We start from the raw sequence: 19,599 nt of genomic DNA, 5'->3' as shown, positions 1-19,599 counted from the left end.
CTGCAAAATGAGAGAGTTGGACTGTATGATCTCAGAGAGCTCTAATTTGAGGATGTTATTCAGTGTTCATAAAGCATTTTGCAAACATAAACCTTTTTATTGTATTCTATTAGCTTAACCTAAATTGAATAATCCAAAATGCAAACAAAATATATTATCTTGAGGAGCAGCTGGAACAAATAAATCTGTCTAAAAATAAAAACCCTATATTTAGTGGAAGTTGAAACATTTATATTTCACACGTAGATACAATGTTCACAATTTTTAATGATAGTTACAGACCGCATAACTGCGAGATTTCTAAGATGAGTAACACGTGAGAGTCCTAAAACTCTTCTTACAGTATAATTCATTGAGACGTATGTCTTGAGACTATTTGAATGATACTAATGAAAAGGCAAATAATCTGCAGGGAGATGGCTGAAGAGGATGTGAGGCTGTAGAATCTTCTTTGGGTCTCCATGACCCTGATCAAGTATAGCCACCCCTAGTTGAGCTCATTTCTTGAGAGTCTTCAGAAGTACCAATCACTGAATCAGCATAAATCAGCAAGTCCTAAATAATCCACCCTTCTGGGCCATTGGCTGAAAACCACAAAGACCTGAGGTTCTTTTTTTGTTGTTATTTAACTTCCATAAGTAATCTCTACACCCTGTGTGGGGCTTGAACCCACAGCCCTGAGATCAAGAGTCCTAACTGGCTGCTAGCACATCAGAATCAGCTTCAGGGCCTTTAGACAGCAGTGGTTCTGTGAGCACTCTTCTGAGAGCATGCCATACATGAAAGCAGGGTCCAGTCATTCTCAGATTCTCAGTTTGTATGAGTAGCTGCCAGGCACGGGGCGCACAAAAGAGATTTCCATGCTGTCAAAACCAGGGGATCACATCAATCCATCCTTTCTCCTTGGTGTGGAAGTAAAAATATGAAATCCCGTGGAAATGTTCATATCCTAAGCAAGACTTGACACTTGCCAGGTGGTTTCTGCTTCACAGGTTTATTTCTTTTTCTTTTTCTTTTTCTTTTTTAAGATTAACTTATTTATTTGAGAGAGAAAGAGAGACCACGAGCCAGGAGAGGGGCAGAAGGAGTGGGCAAGAGAGAGAGAGTCCTCAAGCGGACTCCTCACTGAGCACAGAATGCGACCCGGAGCTTGATCCCACAACCCATAGATCTCAACCTGAGCCGAAATCAAGAGTCAAATGCTTAACCAACTGAGCCATCCAGGCACCCCTTCATGTGTTTATTTCTAAGTTACCAGCCTCCCTCACCACTGTAAGGATGGCATGGGTGGGTAGGTGCGCCTTTTATCTGTAGGCTTGAGTAACATCCTCTGCCTCTTCTTCCATTGGATGGCCTTATTTTTGTGGTTCCCTCTAATTATCACATAAAAGTGATGACAAGCATTCTGGAAGGATACAAGACTTAAATCTAAATAAATCAGTTCCTCCGGAGGGCCTGTGAGGTTTTGATCAAATTTCCTTGGCCTTGAGCCCCATATTTTTTTGAACTCAGTGCCCACCCAGTCTTTTGTGTTGTTTTAAAGGCTCTGCAGTGAACCCATCCTGAAGGCATTGATCAGCCTGTCAAAGAACTGCAGCCATCCTTCATCAGAAGTAGCAGAGGGACAGAAAGCGTGTTGTAGTGGTTTGGCTAGCTCTGATTGGTCAAGAGTAAAAGCAAGATTTCCTTAATAACCTTTGGAAAATAAATCTTTTCATAGAGTAAGACATAATATCTCTTATCCCATCATTATAACGACCTCATCATTTGTAGAACCATGACCAGTGGATGGTTTCTAGGAGATAAAATCCATCCAAGGAGAGCCTCAGCGTCAGGGACATCATGAATCCAATGCAAAGATTATATGAGTAAAATGATTCCTGTTCCCAAAATTGTTTACTCTAAATCAAAGTGTTATTATATTCACTTTGACATGACAATGTATAGAAAATCGAATTTTTATAGGTACCTTTCTTCTAATATTTAAGTAATATATTTTTAAAAGATTTTATTTATTTATTTGACAGCGAGAAATAGTGAGTGTGAGAGAGAGAGAGAAAGCACAAGCAGGGAGAACAGCAGGCAGAGAGAGAAGCAGGCTCCCCGCTGAACAAGGAGCCAGATGCAGGGCTCAATCCAAGGACCCTGGGATCATGACCTGAGCCGAAGGTAGATGCTTAACTGACTGAGCCACCCAGGCGTCCCTAAAAAATATTTCTGATGGATTTTTTTTTTAAAGTAGGTTCCACACCCAGCATGGACCCTAATGCAGGGCTTGAACTCACAACCCTGAGATCAAGACTGAACTGAAATCAAGAGTCAGATGTTTAACCCACTGAGCCACCCAGGTACCTGGATAGATTGATTTTCAAAGACAAAAAAAAAAGTGTCTCAAAATTGTGAACAGCTATATAGATCCACTGATTTCCTTTTGGTATGTAAATATATGATTAAAAAAAGTAAAAAAAAAAAAAACCAAGGTTAAGGTGCTTCCCACTTTATAAATTATGTATATTTTATTTGAATAATTGTGGGTATATTTATTTCTAAAGGCTATTTTATCTAGACACCAACAAATCATTAATCAAATCTTACTACATTTTTTCTTGCGTATTAGATTTCTTTTTATCGCATTTTGTGTTTAGCAAAAGAAGTACCTGTCCATTTTTAAATGAAGTGTTGGGGCACCTAGGTGGCTCAGTGGGTTAAAGCCACTGCCTTTGGCTCAGGTAATGATCCCAGGGTCCTGGGATTGAGCCCCGCATTGGGCTCTCTGCTCAGCAGGGAACCTGCTTCCCTTCCTCTCTCTCTGTCTGCCTCTCTGCCTACCTATGATCTCTGTCAAATAAATAAATAAAATCTTCTAAAAAAATGAAATGTATATATTACTTAACATCTCTTACTCTTTCTTCCCTAAAGCATTACCAGAAGTGTCCATTTATTTCTTATAATTACTCCTCCTGGAAAGCTGTTATGAGCATAGTTAAATGCTAGACACTGTAAAAGTAGTAGAAACCACCTCAACTACTTAAGACACAGCCTGTTTTCTTTCTGCTCTAAAATATAAAAATCTGTAAGATCTTTTCACTTTTGAACATCTTTCAAGTTGGTAGGATTTTTTTTTCTTCTCACTGATTGGTGTTCCATTTATTAAAGATATACAAATGTACATATGTGTTAATCTATATCAGAAAGTGATGCTTCATAGGTTATTTGTGAAACCATAAACTAATTGCCTTACTCTTCTAAGTAAGGGGCAGGCTTGTTGTTGTTGTTTTAATTGATCCAGATTTGTTTATATTTTTAGCCTTCTTGAGAAAGACTTTTGAGAGCCCCAAGCCAATTACTTGTCACTTATTTTGAAAATCAATATAGAGAGAAAGAGAGGAAATAACCATCAAGGGTAGCTAACCTCACGATTTTCTTGGTGAAAATGTCTGTTTTCATGGAGTTTTGTAGAGATGCTTTTATTAGTCATTCATAACTGAAATTATCTTTTTCAGTCAGTCTGTTTCAGAAGTCTGTCCCTTACATGAAGAAAGTATATTTGAGAGCCTTGAGTCAGGTAGTTTATCCAAGGTCGTTCACAATGTATGAGTCTTTGGCCTGTGTGCTACTGTGTGATATACACCAAGATCTCCTGTATTATCCTACTGAGATAAAACTGAAGGCCACATTCTTCCAGAGTGTTTTATTATGCTTTTTAAGAGCAATTTAGTGTGTGTGTGTGTGTGTGTGCGCGCACACACACACACACACACACACACACTGGAAGTCATTTGGAAGCACAAAGGCATATAAAATCTGGACCTAGAAACCTTTTAAGAAGTGGAAACTTAACTAAGGGGTTTTAATTTTATCATATGGGTCCCTTTCTACAGACCTGGAGAGGAAATGAACCAGAAGAGTGGACCCCTCGGACATACCAAGATTTAGAAGGTCTGCCTTGTATCGTGATATTAACTGGCAAAGATCCTCTTGGAGAAACCTTTCCCAGGTAGGACGCGAACGGTCAGTTCTCATTTCGTTCCAATTTTTTAGTATATGTGCTGCCGAAGCGAGCACGGTCAGTTCTCATTTTTCATTAGTTGCCCGGCTGAGCCAATGGCTAAAACTCGGCTGACTTAGCCATTTCACTCGTTGGGCAACGAGGAAGAGAATCGCTTTCTTCAGAGGGAAAAGACACACACCCTTCCTTGCCTCTTTCTTTTGACTTTCCAGAGATTGCCCAGCATTTGGGGGAATGGAAGGTAGCCACAGTGAAAAGTGTTTCCTCATCAAAGCAGGGCCGCCAGAGGGGCAGGGAGGGAAAAAAAAACTGCCCCATACTGGGATCGTTTTATTTGGATGAAGTGTCTCTTCATCTGCTGTTCCCAAGTTCTGAAGGGCCCAGGGCCTGAGGACGAGAAGGTAGCAACGGCAATAAAGACAGCATGAGCCGCATGCTGCCAGTGGGTCAGGCATTGCTGCAAACGCCTTCCCTGCGTCATCCACACACTCTCACAATAAGCCCGTGAGCCAGGCGCTGTTGTTCTGTTTTATCCTTGGAGAAAAGGAAGCGGCTAGTGCGAGGTCATAACAGCAAGGAGATGACAAAGCTGAGGTTTGAGTCCAGGCCAGATGGATTCACCCAAGACACCCTGACTTATGTGTAGGTCTTTGAAGTACTGTGACCTGCGGCTCATCGACTCAAGCTACTTAACTCGCACAGCCTTGGAGCAGGAGGTGGGTCTGGCGTGCTGCTACGTCTCAAAAGAGGTCATCCGGGGCCCTGCTGTTGCCCTGGACCTTAGCGGGAAGGAGCAGGAGAGAGCCACTGCCAGCGAGAATGACGCTGATGAGCTGCTGATCGACCTGGAGAGGCCACAGAGCAACAGTAGTGCTGTCACTGGAACCTCGGGTCAGTGCTTCCTTTTCTCTCTGCAGGGGGGCGGGGGGATGGGAGGGAGGAGGTGGGGAGGCATGACTCACGCCCCGCACTCATGTCAGAGGAGCCTTCCTTGACTCCGGCATCCTGTTCAGACCTCAGTTCTCCAGGAGAGGTACTTGGAAAATCTAACTCTTGAACTGCCACAAAATACTTCTCTGGGCAAACATTTAATGAAGAGTTTGGTAATGAGCTAAGTATAATAAATAAATTTTACCAACCCCAGCCAGCACCGTTTTCCCTAGTCCTTTCCACTCTTAATCACCTCAGGGGTATTATACATCTGATATTGGCACAGAAGCCTTCTTTTCTTTCTAGATCTGAAAGCTGTTAAGTTTGTGCTCATTGGCTTAGTACCTGGCACAGTGTTTGCATGAATGAATGAGTGAGTGAGTGAGTGAGTGAATGAATGAATGACTTGTATAAGCAGTTAATGGCAAGTGTTGGTAGACTGAAGGGTACTCTGGGGTCACTGGCTGTGCTGACCCACCATGCAGCCTGCCACCCCCTCTCCTGGAGGGTCACTGAAAGGGCCTCTGGCCGTGCCTGGCATGAACTGTCTTCTGATAAATTATATTACAGTAAATGCAGCAGTTTCCATTTTTTTTTCTCATTAGGAAAGTAATAAAATTCAACATAGAAAACTTGGAGAATGTAACAAAGGATAGAGAAGAGGTTAAAAATAAAAACTCCAGGGGCGCCTGGGTGGCTCAGTGGGTTAAGCCTCTGCTTTTGGCTCAGGTCATGATCTCAGGGTCCTGGGATCGAGTCCCGCATCAGGCTCTCTGCTCAGCAGGGAGTCTGTTTCCTCCTCTCTCTCTGCCTGCCTCTCTGCCGGCTTGTGATCTGTCAAATAAATAAAATCTTTTTTAAAAAAATCAAAACTCCAGGGTGCCCAGCTGGCTCAGTCAATAGAGCATGAGACTCTTGATCTTGGGGTTGTGAGTTTGAGCCCCACATGGAGGGTGAAGATTACTTCTAACAATAAATAAATAGGGGCACCTGGGTGGCTCAGTTGGCTACGTATCTGCCTTTGGCTCAGGTCATGATCCCAGAGTCCTGGTATTGAGCCCTGCATTAGGCTCCCTGCTCAGTGGGAGCTGCTTCTCCCTCTGCCCCCCCCCCAACCCAGCGTGTGTGCAAGCTCTCTCTCCCTCAAAGAAAATCTTTAAAATAAATGAATAAATAAATAAAATAAAAATGAAAACCCCACAACTAGAGAGAGAGCACCGAATCCTAACCACTAGACCACCAGGGAGCGTCAAAACCCCACAACTAGGGAGCACCTGAACATTCTTCTTTCCCACATCCCCCCTTTTCCATCGTCCTAACACATACAAGCAAACACACATAAAATTTCAAGTAGAAAGCAGCCTTAGTGTGTCTGTTCATCCTGGCAGCTGCTGTCAAATGGCTATGAGAATTGAAGAGGCAGTCATCTATGGGGCTGTCTGTGTTGATAGGGACCCTCAGCCTGGAAGAGCATGAGAACTGTTCTACTGGGTGTGCCGAGCTGCTTGCCTCAGCCAGGGGTCAGGACTGTACCTTTCTCTACACACACCCCCCCAACTCCAGGCTCCCCAGAGGTTTGGGGGATAGTGAAGAGTAACAGAAGGGAAGGGGAACTATCACATCCTGGAGTTTCTGGATACCAGCATCAGCGAGGGAGATGTGAGGGAGCGTTCACCTCCTTACTGGGGCTTTTTAATCAGACCCCCCCCTTTCCCTGCACTTCCAGAGCTGCCCCCAAGGCTCACATAACCTTAGCCTTGTTCCCATACTGGCACAAAGGTCATGGCTTGCCTTCTGCTGTTTAGCTTCCCTCCCTCTGGGGACAACCTGACCTGCCTGTGCTCCCACCACTGAGCACACATCCCTCAGCCTTGGGCTGACTCCAGGGGTCCTTGGGAAAGCTCACTGCCCAAAGTGTGCAGGCTCCAAAGCTCAAGGCTGTGAGGGGGGTAAAAGTAGGCTCTTGTATAAGGTGGAAGGACACAAAAAAGTCAGATGAACAAGTGGAGCAGCCAGGTTGCAAGAGCATCCGGTTCCTGGCTGTCCTCTGGGATCCCCTGAGGTTGGGATTTGACGGACATGCCTCGCAGCACCATTCTGAGCTCAGAGAAGGCCGTCAGGCCTGAACGTATGAGCTTTTGGCTTGTCCACAAATGCAAGAGTGGCTGACCCATCAGAGGGGAAGACATATTTGAAGTGAATTGGCCAAGTGCACAGACGAAAGCAAGACCATTGAGTGTAGATTGTGCCTCACAACCTTTCTCACACGGAGACTTTCCCCACGCTGGTTTGGGCATCCATGGAAGTGGCTACAGCCTGGGGAACTTCTCCACAAGCAGAAGTGTGAGACCCTTGGACCCCAGCAGGTGGCAGATGCCCTGGGGCAGGACTGGAACTTGGAGCCTGTATTGGTCAGGGTCTGAATGAATCAGGAGGCATATCCAAATGAGGTCACCGAGGAGAGTTTAATAACATTATGCCATTTACAAAAATGGGGGTAGGATTTAGAAAAGGAGCTCTAGGTAATTATACCTGGGGGTATAATTACTCCCAGGGCGCCCTGAGCACTCTGGGCCCAAGGAAGCCAGCAGAGGAAGCAGCATCTGGGACTAGAGAGGCCACAGGCCTCCGGCAGAAAGTCAGTCTAGCCTACTCCGCACGCAGGGAGGAGCCAAGGAATAAATTGCCGAGCCCTGCTGATGGAGGGTATGGCGTCCTCTTCCAGGCTCCATCATGGAGAACGGGGTGAGCTCTTCCAGCACCGCCGACAAGTCCCAGAAGCTGTCGCTGACCCCCGGCTTCCAGAGCCCAGCCAACAGCATGGGGCTGGATGAAGGGGTCTCCACGGGCACAGCAGGAGCTGGGGAGACCCTGAAGCAGGAGTGCGATTCCCTGGGCCCCCAGATGGCCAGCAGCACCACCTCCAAGCCGTCCTCGTCGTCGTCCTCCTCCTCGGGTCCCCGGGCCCTAGCGTGGCCCGGGCAGGCGCCCCAGGGCTGCGGGGGCCTGCACGCCACCCTGCCCCCGATCGTGATCTTATCGAAGGCGGCCTACAGCCTGCTGGGCTCCCCGCGAGGCGGCAAGCCGCCCGCGTCCTCCTCGCTGCTGCCGCACGCCGACGTGGCCTGGGTGAGTTCCCTGCGGCCGCTGCTGCACAAGGACATGAGCAGCGAGGAGCAGTCCCTCTACTACCGGCAGTGGACCTCGGCGCGACAGCACCACGCCGACTTCAGCAACCAGCCGGACCCCGCTTCTGGCGCCCGCACCTGCCACCCCCGGCGGCTGCTGCTGACCGGCCCCCCTCAGGTAGGCCCGCGGCCCCCAAGAAGGAAGGGGGCCTGGGAGCCGCGCGAGCGGCGGAGGGGGGGGGTGTGGGTGGGGGCGGGGGTGGGAATGACCCAGAGCCAGGAGGTCTTCGCTCGGGCCGCAGGGGCAGGAGAGATCCAGGAGCCCAGGTGTGAAATCTCGTCTCTCTTCTCCTTCGCGTCTCCACCCCTCCCCTCCCCGACTAAAAAAAAAAAAAAAAAACACGCTTCCCTCAGGTGGGGAAGACCGGCTCCTACCTGCAGTTCCTGAGGATCCTCTTCCGCATGCTCATCAGGCTCCTGGAGGTGGACGTGTATGATGAGGGGGAGATCAACACGGGTGAGTTCCGAACCCCGGCAGTGTGGGGTCGCGGGCCGAGACACGAGACACTGACGAGACACCCCCCCTCCGGGGGGGCCTGACCTGCAGGGTTATCGGAAGGCCCAGGGCTCCGTGCTAGCAAACGGCTGTGAGGACACGGCGGCCACTTTTTGGTTAAGCTGGTGGAGTCTTCCACCTCTGCTGGCCTCCCCTCTAATAAGCTGGTGGAGTCTTCCACCTCTGCTGGCCTCCCCTCTAAACCCCCGGCAGGAGGCAGGGCGAAGAGACATCTTAGAAGGCCCTGGTAGGTGGATTAATTGCTTCTGTGGGTTTAAAATTCACTTGCAGTGTTCTGCTTAGGGTCCAGGGCGTGCCTGAGACTCGTTGGTTACTTCCGGTTTAACAGCGGGCTCTGAGCCAAGGTATATGGATTCCTATAATGAAATTAAATGATCCTGGAGTCCGGGGATCGAGTCCCACATCGGGCTCCCAGCTCCATGGGGAGTCCGCTTCGCTCTCTGACCTTCTCCTCGCTCATGCTCTCTCTCACTGTCTCTCTCTCTCTCTCAAATAAATAAATAAAATCTTAAAAAAAAAAAAAAAACTGTGCAGAAGGAAACCTAGCGCCATAAACAAACCTCTTCTGGTTCACAGTAAGATGGAGGAGCTGGTGCTTGACAGCGCCGTGGGGGCTGGTTTTTTGTTTTTTTGTTTTTGTTTTTTAAGATTTTTATTTATTTGACAGAAATTACAAGTAGGCAGAGAGGCAGAGGGAGAAGGAGGCTCCCCGCTGAGCAGAGAGCGGGATGCAGGGCTCCATCCCAGGACCCTGAGATCAGGACCTGAGCTGAAGGCAGAGGCTTAACCCACTGAGCCACCCAGGCACCCTGGGGGGCTGGTTTTAAGAAGATTATCTCCCACCCTCTTCTGCCTGCATCCCCTTTCCCAATCCTTCCTGGCCAGCGATCACCGGTGGGAGGGTTCCAAGGTAGCCCACCCAGCAAAGCCAGAAAACGAGTGTGAGCGGGGATCAGCCAGCCTTAGTTCTCTAGCCGAGGACAGTGTGGCCTCGAAACTGGGGCTTCATGCTTGGAGCAATGGCCTGTGCTGGAAGGGAGAGCAGGCGAGCAATAGGGGTAATCAGGCAGAAGCTCTTCCAAGGCCCTCAAAGATGAGCCTGGAAAAAGGAAAGGCTTTGGCGTCTTCTGTCAGATTGGCCCTCAGACCTTGCTTGTCCTAAATAGTTAGATCTGTGACAAGCCTAAAGGACTAGTTCAGTCCAGAGCATGACTAAGCAAAATCAGCCATGTCTTAATCACTTTATTATCACTTTCGGCCCTAATTCCACTTCTCACCAGCTCATATTCATGATTACAAACACATACACGCAATCCCATCTTCCCACCCACCTCTCCTTGTTTGTGTCCCCGCCTGAGCTGCACCAGACCCCCAGGCCCACCACAGAGCGGAACCAGAGCTCCAGGTTGGCCTCAAAACACTTAAGACTGTGGAGAGGGGACTGGGACCGAGAGGACAAAGGCAGACAGACGAGGAAAGAGGAAAGTGTCATCTCACCCATCTTCCCACAAACTCCCTGGGCGCCACAAGGCAACGACACCTTTAATTTTCTCCTCAGATCCAGTTCCAGGGATCTGCTCTAGGGCTTTAACCTGTGGGATGGGCTCTGAGAGGATCTACCACAGCTGGGGCAACAGGCAAACCCGGCCTTTGTAGCGAGACGGGCGGTTAGCCTTGGTTTATTCCTTCTACCTCAGTTCAGTGCAGGTGAATGTGATGCTGCTCTGGAGAACCACGATGATATTTAAAACAAAACAAAAACTAGAATAAGCTTTGAGTTTTAATTTTTTTTTTTTTTAAAGATTTTATTTATTTATTTATTTATTTATTTGAGAGCGGGCATGAGCACGAGCAGGGGGAGGGGCAGAGGGAGAGGAAGAAACAGACTCTCCACTGAGCAGGGATGCTGGAATCAGGACCTGAGCTGAAGGCAGGGGCTTAACCAACTGAGCTACCCAGGTGTCCCAAGTTTGGGGTTTTAAATAAAATGCCAACTTTAGCTCAGGGATATAAAAATAAATGATACTGGGTTCGAAAAATAATAGCTGTACTTGTAGTCTTTAGGCTTTTTTTTTTTTTTTTTAAGCTTTTCTCTTTCTCCCTTTGTCTTAAGCTTTTGGATCTTATGAATTTTATCAATAATGACAATAACTATCCTCTATTGGATAGCCCCCTTCGCCAGCCATGTCTGAGCACTTTCAGTGCACCTTCTGGAATTCTTACAATCACTGCTCCCTGGGAACTGGGGGCCGTGGCTGCAGGTGTGAAGTAGGAAGGAGCGGTCTGCACTCACACCTGAGGCTACTAGCTCTCCAATTTGACTGCATGTTGGAGCCACCTAAGCAGCTTTAACTGCTGTGACAGGTGTCTGGGGACTAAAGGCGACTGTGGGGGTGGTGGCCTAAGCACGGGGATTTTTTTTACAAGCTCCCAGGTGATTCTCCCATGCAGCAGACACTGGGAATCTTGCTCAGTGCATCCCCCAAATCTCTTAGGCTGTCAATATCTTAAAATTCCACAGTGAAAACTGTGAGGGAGAATTTAGATCACCCAAAATCAAGCAAGCTTTCCAGACCATTTGGGAGCTGGGATGGGGGACTAGTTGATCTCCTAGAAGCGGGAGTTGGTGGACCAGATCTGTAGAGGTTCATGCTGGGACCAGCGAGGCCATGAGTCCTTCCTGCTGGAGGGTATTTTTCCCTCCTGGGCCCTGAAGGAATAAATCTGGGCCCCTCTGCCCTGAGACATGGGAGATCATTTTTCACAAATGCCTTTGTTGACCCATCTGGGAGTCATGTTTCCTAAAACCTCTCATTCCTGACGCTTGGGAGGACAGCTGGGAGGCTGGTCAGTCTGGCTGCTCTGCGCACTTTCTTTCTTCTTGTCCTAGATCACAGTGAAAGCAGTGAGGTCAGCCAGTCAGAGGGAGAGCCCTGGCCTGACATCGAGAGCTTCAGTAAAATGCCCTTTGACGTCAGCGTACACGATCCCAAGTACCGTTTGATGAGCCTAGTCTATACGGAGAAGCTGGCAGGGGTCAAGCAAGGTCAGTGCAAGCAGAGCTGGGCTTGCCTCTCTGCAGGTCACAGGCCACCTACATCCAGGCAGAGAAATCTCTCATTGAGAGAAATTTAAAGGAATTCTCCTCTTTGCTTTTCACTTCTCTTGCACATGTATTGACCACCTTTTACTTTTCATAGGTATGAAAAGGCGGGCCTAAGTTATAGAACTTAGTTAAGTTATAGAACTTAGGCGGGCCTAAGTTATAGAATCCTCAGAAGAGCTTTTCAGGGAGTGGGGGACATTTTTCCCAGGAGTAGGGGCTCCATGCATATCATGGCAATGTTTTTTGCCCCTTGATACACAGAAGCAATAAAGGATGCCAAAGCCGAGGAGCCCAGGAAGCGAGGAACGGTGTCCATGATGCTGACCAAGTATGCGGCCTACAACACCTTCCACCACTGCGAGCAATGCCAACAGTACATGGACTTCACCTCTGCCTCCCAGGTGTGGCCCCTTGTCCTTGCCTGTCACCCAATGTGGATCTTGTGAGGCAGGACTGAAAAATACGGCTCCCAGTCTTAGGCCCTAGACAGAGGACACCTCATTTACGAGATGGAGCCGCTCATTTGTGAACAGAATGTGGGAAGCGTTTAAATTAACATTACTGTGAGCTTATTAGGATGGTGGGCAGGGGGAGAAGAGGGAGAGAAAGAAGCTTGAGTTTTAGCCTCTGAAATCATTCCGTGGAAATGGTTCCTTGTGTCCCATTGAGGTTAGCTGTTATCTGTGATCCTGAAAAAGATTTGGTGAGAGGGTTGTTGACAAAAATGGTGCTCTTACCTAACAAGTCCACAGGGTGTGCCCTTTGAGCTGGGAACAGGTCTGCTGATCTGCACAGACATTTATATCCTGACTCCAGTGTGGAGTGGTTTTGATCACTAGGCATACAGAGGAGTCAATATTTATCTTTTATTTAGAGATGTAGAACCACAGAAGATGAGCCAATACTCCATAGTCTTTGGCTTCTTCTTGGCCAGAGCATCTATAAACACAAAAGATGGGAAAGGCAGCAAATGACAGTAGTCCAGAGCCCATGTGGGGGCTAAGTTCTATGTTCCTTTCTCCCACTTTACATTCTTGATTTTTATGGCTTGGTTCTGAATGCCTAGAGCAGCTCTTCCCTCCCATAGGACATGCTGATGAGACTTCCCCCAAACTTGCTTCTGGTCTGAAGGACCAGGTCTTTACCTTTTTTCCCAAAAGGTGCTAGAAGGGATATACTGAAAAACTGGATTGATCATTCTGCTCTTCTAATACAAGTTACCTTTTATGTCCCATTGGACATTGTGTCCCATTGGATGTCCCATTGGACATCCCATTTTATGTCCCATTGTTTTCTTGGTGTTCTTGAAAACTTTTGGTGGGCTGGTTTATAATCAACTCACAATGCTTTACAGAATAAAGAAGATTCAAGGCCCCAGTCTATAAATCATAAGCTTTTAGAAAATTATTAAAAATCCTCCATCTGTGTAGTTAGTTTCTATGATTGTAGTACTCACTAAGTAGTATATTCCCACACTTGTGAAGCAGAATGAACTAGAATTTAAGGAAAGAATTACAATACTTTTTTCCTATGAAATGTAATATTTAGGTTAAAACTCTTGGGAAATCTACCTGATTTCTAGCTGCTGCTGAAAACTGATGCTATCGTTTCATGAAGCCCAAATACTGTCATAAAGACCTTTATGTAATTATTCACTAAGATGGGTTACTGAGAGAGTATGTGAACTTTATTATTTTTTTTAAAGATGTATTTATTTATTTTCGGAGGGGGGAGGGGCAACAGGAGAGGGTAAGACAGAATCCCAAGCAGACTCCATGCTGAACAAACACCCCAAAGAGGGGCTCACTCCCACAACCCTGAGATCACGACCTGAGCCAAAATCAAGAGTGTAATGTTTATCTGACTAAACCACCCAGGCATCCCGAGCATTTGAACTTTGAAGCAAAAATAATTTATTTTTTTAAGCTCTACACTCAACATGGGACTTGAACCCATGACCCCAAAATCAAGAGTCACAAGCCATACTGACTGAGCCAGCCCAGGTGCCCCAACTTTCTGGCGGTTTAAAAAATAAATCAGATTTATATTTGCTTTCAGTAAGTCCTGTGGTCTTTTCCTGGAACCCAGAGTTCTAGGCTAAGTGACTATTCAAACTTCGTCAGCTTCTACTATAGCTAGGAAAGATGGGGTCACAGAGGCATTTTAGTGATGTTGGCCCTAATGTTTTACCTAGAAAAATGTTATTTATTTAGCCTGACTCACATAAATGAAAGTGATTTTCCCCCTATAACTGAGCACCTTTGAAAATGTTCAGAGAGCAGGACATCCCACAGGGATATTTAACCTCTACATAAAACCAAGTGGTAGCGGTTCTAAGAACATGAGGAATGCAAAGACGGTGCCAAGCAACAGAAACTTCTCCACCCTCAGGGAGGCTGTGTAGGGGGCAAGACGCTTGGCTCTCACGTCACTGATAGTGACTAAAAGATGAAGCATTTGCCTTTCCTGCTCTTCTGATGTGGGCACCACCAGCTCTGGTGGCCTAGAGAAAATCAGCTCAGTTTGCCTCTCTTAAAAACAACCTTAATGACTGGTCTAGGAGTTTGCAAACCATGAGCTCACATCCCCTCCCTTCCTTCTTTACAAACACAGATGTCTGACTCCACTCTTCACGCATTCACGTTCTCTTCCTCTATGCTGGGAGAAGAGGTGCAGCTCTATTTCATCATTCCCAAGTCCAAAGAGAGTCATTTTGTCTTCAGCAAGCAAGGCAAACACCTGGAGAGCATGCGGCTGCCCCTGGTGTCAGACAAGGTGGGTGACGGTGTCTGGATGCGAATGTTGCTCTCAGACCAACAGACCCAACATACTAGACTGGGTTCTCCAAACTTCTTAAATCTAAGGGTTTTAATTTCCCTTTTTGGTCTCTGGTTCTTTTTTTTTTCTTTTTCTTTTTTTTTTTTTTTTCCCCTTTCAGCAGAATTTGAATGCAGTCAAGAGCCCTATTTTCACTCCTTCCAGTGGTCGCCATGAGCACGGACTCCTAAACCTCTTTCATGCCATGGAGGGCATCAGCCACCTGCACCTTCTGGTGGTCAAAGAATATGAGATGCCTCTGTACCGCAAGTACTGGCCCAACCACATCATGCTGGTGCTCCCTGGGATGTTCAACAACGCAGGCGTGGGTAAGGGGCCCCCGGGGTGCGGAGAGGGGCTGCAAGATCAAGGGACCTCCATTCTCCGCAGGGGAGACTTCAGAGGTTCCCCAGCCTCTAGAAAGAATCCTATCCACCGGACCAAAGGACTTTTGATTCTTCTTTAAAGTTGAGTTTTCCTTTCCCTTTACCTGCAGTTTAGCAGAATTTTAACTTCTGAGGGCTAGTAGCTGAAGAAGTCACTGGTAGATTGAACATTCCAGGAAGGGCTTGGGATTCTTCCCAGAGTCAGTTGCCAATCTTCCAGGACTGAGCCCCTTGTGGCAGGAGTGGAACAGTGAGGAGGAGGGGAGCTACCACCTCACTATGGTCCGGAGGGATCTGGAGGTGTCCCCGAGTCATTGCTAATCATTTTAACTTGCACATGGCAAGTTTTAAGAGGGGGTCCTGTACAACCAGAAATTGGAAGCATCATTACTGTGTATGGCAGTCATCTTAAAAGTACCTGGACAAAGTCCTTCCCACTTTTCCCCATGGAGTTTAAGAGCAATGGGCGGAGTCATCAAAGGAGCACATGGTTATCTGAGCGTGTGACCGAGCTGTGGAGGGAGGAGACCTCCAGTTGGATTCAGAGCTGTGTGACTGGTCACTTCCTGCATCGTAGTTCTTAACCGTATTCCCCACCCGCTCCTGTGAGTGTCTGCAGTCTCCGTAGGACTGAAGACTAACAGCTGCTCATTGACACTTTAGAGGGATGTAGGAACATCCTGCCTAGAAACAGAGAATACAGAGGAGACCTGAGTAGTTTCTCTAAATCTCTAAATCTACACTCCTCTCTTCTCCAGGTTCTCATCTTCTCTCATCCCCGCTCCCAGCACCAACACCACCCCCGCCCCACCCACCATCTCTCCCTCCGCTGATCTGTCCACCTCTCTCCCTTCCTTCTTAAGTCTCATCTCTTGTTCTCCCTTCCATCCCTTTTCATTTCCTTAAAGTTTAGCCTTAATATGGGATTAAAATATTTTCAAAAACTAGTTTTGAATATGATTCTATTTTCCATTTTTTTGACCTTATATCAAGTGGATTAAGGTTTTTACATATTCCTGGTCATCTGTCCTCTCCAAAAGCACAAATCCACAAACTAACTCGAATATTTCTTCATATGAATATGATCCTCAAATTACATCCCCCTTCTGTGCCTTACCAGTCTTTAGGTGAATTTCCTCATCCCAGATCTGAATGAATTTGCTTAATGCCAGTTTTGCCATTTTTGCAATAATTTGAGGAGAAACTAACATATATGCCAATGACATACATGCAAACTATTTTTAATTTTTTATTTAGAAAAACATAAAATTTACCATCTTAGCCATTTTTAAGGGTCCAGTTCAATAGCATTCACCATATTCATATTGTTTTGCAACTAATCTCCAGAACTCTGGTCGGCTCACAAAACTCAGACTCTATCATGGAAGATTAACTCCTTATTTCCCTCTTTCCTGGCAGCCACCATTCTATTTTGTGTCTGTAAATTTGCCTACTTTAGGTATGTCATGTAAGCTTGATCATACAATATTTGTTCTTTTTAATTTTAAAGATTTTATTTATTTGACAGAGAGAGATCACAAATAGGCAGAGGCAGGCAGAGAGAGAGGGGGAAGCAGGCTCCCCACTGAGCAGAGAGCCCGATGCGGGGCTTGAACCCAGGACCCTGAGACTATGACCCGAGCCGAAGGCAGAGACCCAACCCACTGAGCCACCCAGGCGCCCCTTTACAATATTTGTTCTTTTGTGTCTGAGTTATTCCCCTTAGCAAAATGTTCTTTTTTTTATTATTAACATTAATACATTATTTGCTTCAGGGGTACAGTTCTGTGAATCATCAGTCTTACACAATTCATAGCAACCACCATAGGACATACCCTCCCCAATGTCCATCACCCAGCCATCCTATCCCTCCCCACCTCCAGCAACCCTCAGTTTGTTTCCTGAGATTAAGGGTCTCTTATCGTATGTCTCCCTCCCTGGTTTCATCTTTTCATTTTTTTCCTTCTGTGCCCCCTATGACCCCACCGCCCTGCCTCTCAAATTCCTCCTATCAGAGAGATGATAATTGTCTTTCTCTGATTGACTTATTTCACTCAGCATAATACACTCTAGTTCCATCCACATCATTGCAAATGGCAAGATTTCATTTCTTTTTGTAGCTGCATAGTATTCCATTGTGTATGTGTGAGTGTATGTATGTATACATACACACACACACACACATATATATATATATATATATACACACCATATATATATACCACAGCTTCTTTATCCATTCATCTGTCCATTCATCTTAGATGGACATCTAAGTTCGTTCCATAGTTTGCCTATTGTGGACAGTTCTGCTATAAACATTCAGGTGCATGTGCCCCCTCGGATCACTATATTTGTATCTTTGGGGTAAATACCCAGTAGGTGATTGCTGGGTCATAGGGTAGCTCTATTTTTAACTTTTTGAGGAATTTCCATGCTGTTTTCCAGAGTGGCTGCACCAGCTTGCATTCCCACCAACAGTGTAGGAGGGTTCCCCTTTCTCCACATCTTCTCCAACATCTGTCATTTCCTGACTTATTAATTTTAGCCATTCTGACTGGTGTGAGGTATCACATTGTTCTTTTGATTTGCATTTCCCTGATGCTAAGTGATGTTGAGCACTTTTTCATGTGTCTGTTGGCCATTTGGATGTATTCTTTGAAGAAATGTCTGTTCATGTCTTCTGCCCATTTCTTTTTTTTTTTTTTAAAGATTTTATTTATTTATTTGACAGAGAGAGATCACAAGCAGGCAGAGACAGAGAGAAGGAAGCAGGCTCCTGGCTGAGCAGAGAGCCCAATGCGGGGCTTGATCCCAGGACCCTGGGATCATGACCTGAGCCGAAGGCAGTGGCTTAACCCACTGAGCCACCTGGGAGCCCCTTCTGCCCATTTCTTGATTGGATTATTTGTTCTTTGGGTATTGAGATGGATAAGCTCTTTATAGATTTTGGATACCAGCCCTTTATCTGATATGTCATTTGCAAATATCTTCTCCCATTCTGTCAGTTGTCCTTTGGTTTTGTTGACTATTTCCTTTGCTGTGCAAAAGCTTTTGATCTTGATGAAGTCCCAATAGTTTATTTTTGCCCTTGCTTCCCTTGCCTTTGGCGATGTTTCTAGGAAGAATTTGCTGTGGCTGAGGTCAAAAAGATTGCTGTCTGTGTTCTCCTCAAGATTTTGATGGATTCCTGTCTCACATTGAGGTCTTTCATCCATTTTGAGTCTCTTCTTGCATGTGGTTTAAGGAAATGGTCATTTCATTCTTCTGAATGTAGATGTCCAGTCTTCCCAACACCATTTGTTAAAGAGACTGTCTTTTTTCCATTGGACATTCTTCCCTGCTTTATCAAAGATTAGTTGACCATAGAGTTGAGGGTCCATTTCTGGGCTTTCTATTCCATTCTGTTGATCTATGTGTCTGTTTTTGTGCCAGTACCATACTGTCTTGATGATGACAGCTTTGTAATAGAGCTTGCAGTCCAGGACTGTGATCCCACCAGCTTTGGCTTTCTATTTCAACATTCCTTTGACTACTTGGGGACTTTTCTGGTTCCATATATCTTTTAGGATTATTTGTTCCAGTTCTGTGGGAAAAAAGTAGATGGTATTTTGATAGGGATTGCATTGAGTGTGTAGATTGCTCTAGAAAGCATCGACATTTTTTTATCATTATTTTTAAGATTTTATTTATTTATTTGACACACAGAGAGATCACAAGTAGGCAGAGAGGCAGGCAGAGAGAGAGATGGAGAAGCAGGCTCTCTCAGGCTGAGCAGAGAGCCTGATGAGGGGCTCGATCCCAGGACCCCAAGATCATGACCTGAGCCGAAGGCAGAGGCTTAACCCACTGAGCCACCCAGGTGCCCCAGCATCAACATTTTAATAATGTTTGCTCTTCCAGTCCATGGGCATGGAACATTTTTCCATTTCTTTGTGCCTTCCTCAATTCCTTTCATGAGTGTTCTATAGTTGTCTGAGTATAGATCCTTTGCCTCTTTGGTTAGGTTTATTCCTAGGCATCTTATGGTTTGGGGTACAATTATAAGTGGGATCAACTCCTTAATTTCCCTTTCTTGTCTCCTTGTTAGTGTATAGGAATGTAACTGATTGCTGTGCATTGATTTTATATCCTGCCACTTTGCTCAAATCCTGTATGAGTTCTGGCAACTTTGGGGTGGAGTCTTTTGGGTTTTCCACGTAGAGTGTCATGTCATCTGCAAACAGTGAGAGTTTGACTCCTTCATTGCCAATTAGAATGTATTTTATTACTTTTTGTTGTCTTATTGCTGAGGCTAGGACTTCTACTACTATGTTGAACAGCAGTGGTGATAGTGGACATCCCTGCCATGTTCCTGACCTTAAGGGAAAAGCTCTCAGTTTTTCCCCATTGAGGATGATATTTGCTGTGAGCTTTTCAATATGTCTTTTATGATACTGAGCTGTTCCTTCTACCTCTACACTATGAAGAGTTTCAATCAAGAAATGATGCTGTACTTTGTCAAATGCTTTTTCTACATCAGAGGATCATATGGTTCTTGTTCTTTTACTTATGTAGTGTATCACATTGATTGATTTGCAGATGTTGAACTTGCAGCCTAGGAATAAATCCCACTTGGTCATGGTGAATAATCCTTTTAATGTACTATT

General features: G+C 45.9%; 1 protein-coding gene across 1 annotated transcript in view; it reads left to right on the top strand.

Annotated features, from left to right (window-relative positions):
* Nucleotides 1–19,599, top strand: part of GREB1L (GREB1 like retinoic acid receptor coactivator) — a 272,594-nt gene that overhangs the window by 239,486 nt on the left and 13,509 nt on the right. Inside the window, exons 23-30 of the mRNA XM_044243306.1 lie at nucleotides 3,882–3,997; nucleotides 4,656–4,900; nucleotides 7,665–8,245; nucleotides 8,482–8,584; nucleotides 11,535–11,690; nucleotides 12,012–12,151; nucleotides 14,364–14,525; nucleotides 14,689–14,896. Of these exons, the coding sequence (XP_044099241.1) occupies nucleotides 3,882–3,997; nucleotides 4,656–4,900; nucleotides 7,665–8,245; nucleotides 8,482–8,584; nucleotides 11,535–11,690; nucleotides 12,012–12,151; nucleotides 14,364–14,525; nucleotides 14,689–14,896 (1,711 nt within the window). The remainder of the gene's footprint in view (nucleotides 1–3,881; nucleotides 3,998–4,655; nucleotides 4,901–7,664; nucleotides 8,246–8,481; nucleotides 8,585–11,534; nucleotides 11,691–12,011; nucleotides 12,152–14,363; nucleotides 14,526–14,688; nucleotides 14,897–19,599) is intronic.

Source organism: Neovison vison, chromosome 3 (genome assembly GCF_020171115.1).
Source record: "Neovison vison isolate M4711 chromosome 3, ASM_NN_V1, whole genome shotgun sequence".
NCBI lineage: Eukaryota > Metazoa > Chordata > Mammalia > Carnivora > Mustelidae > Neogale > Neogale vison.
Note: the sequence above shows the minus strand (reverse complement) of the source record. Positions and strands in the feature narration are given on the sequence as shown.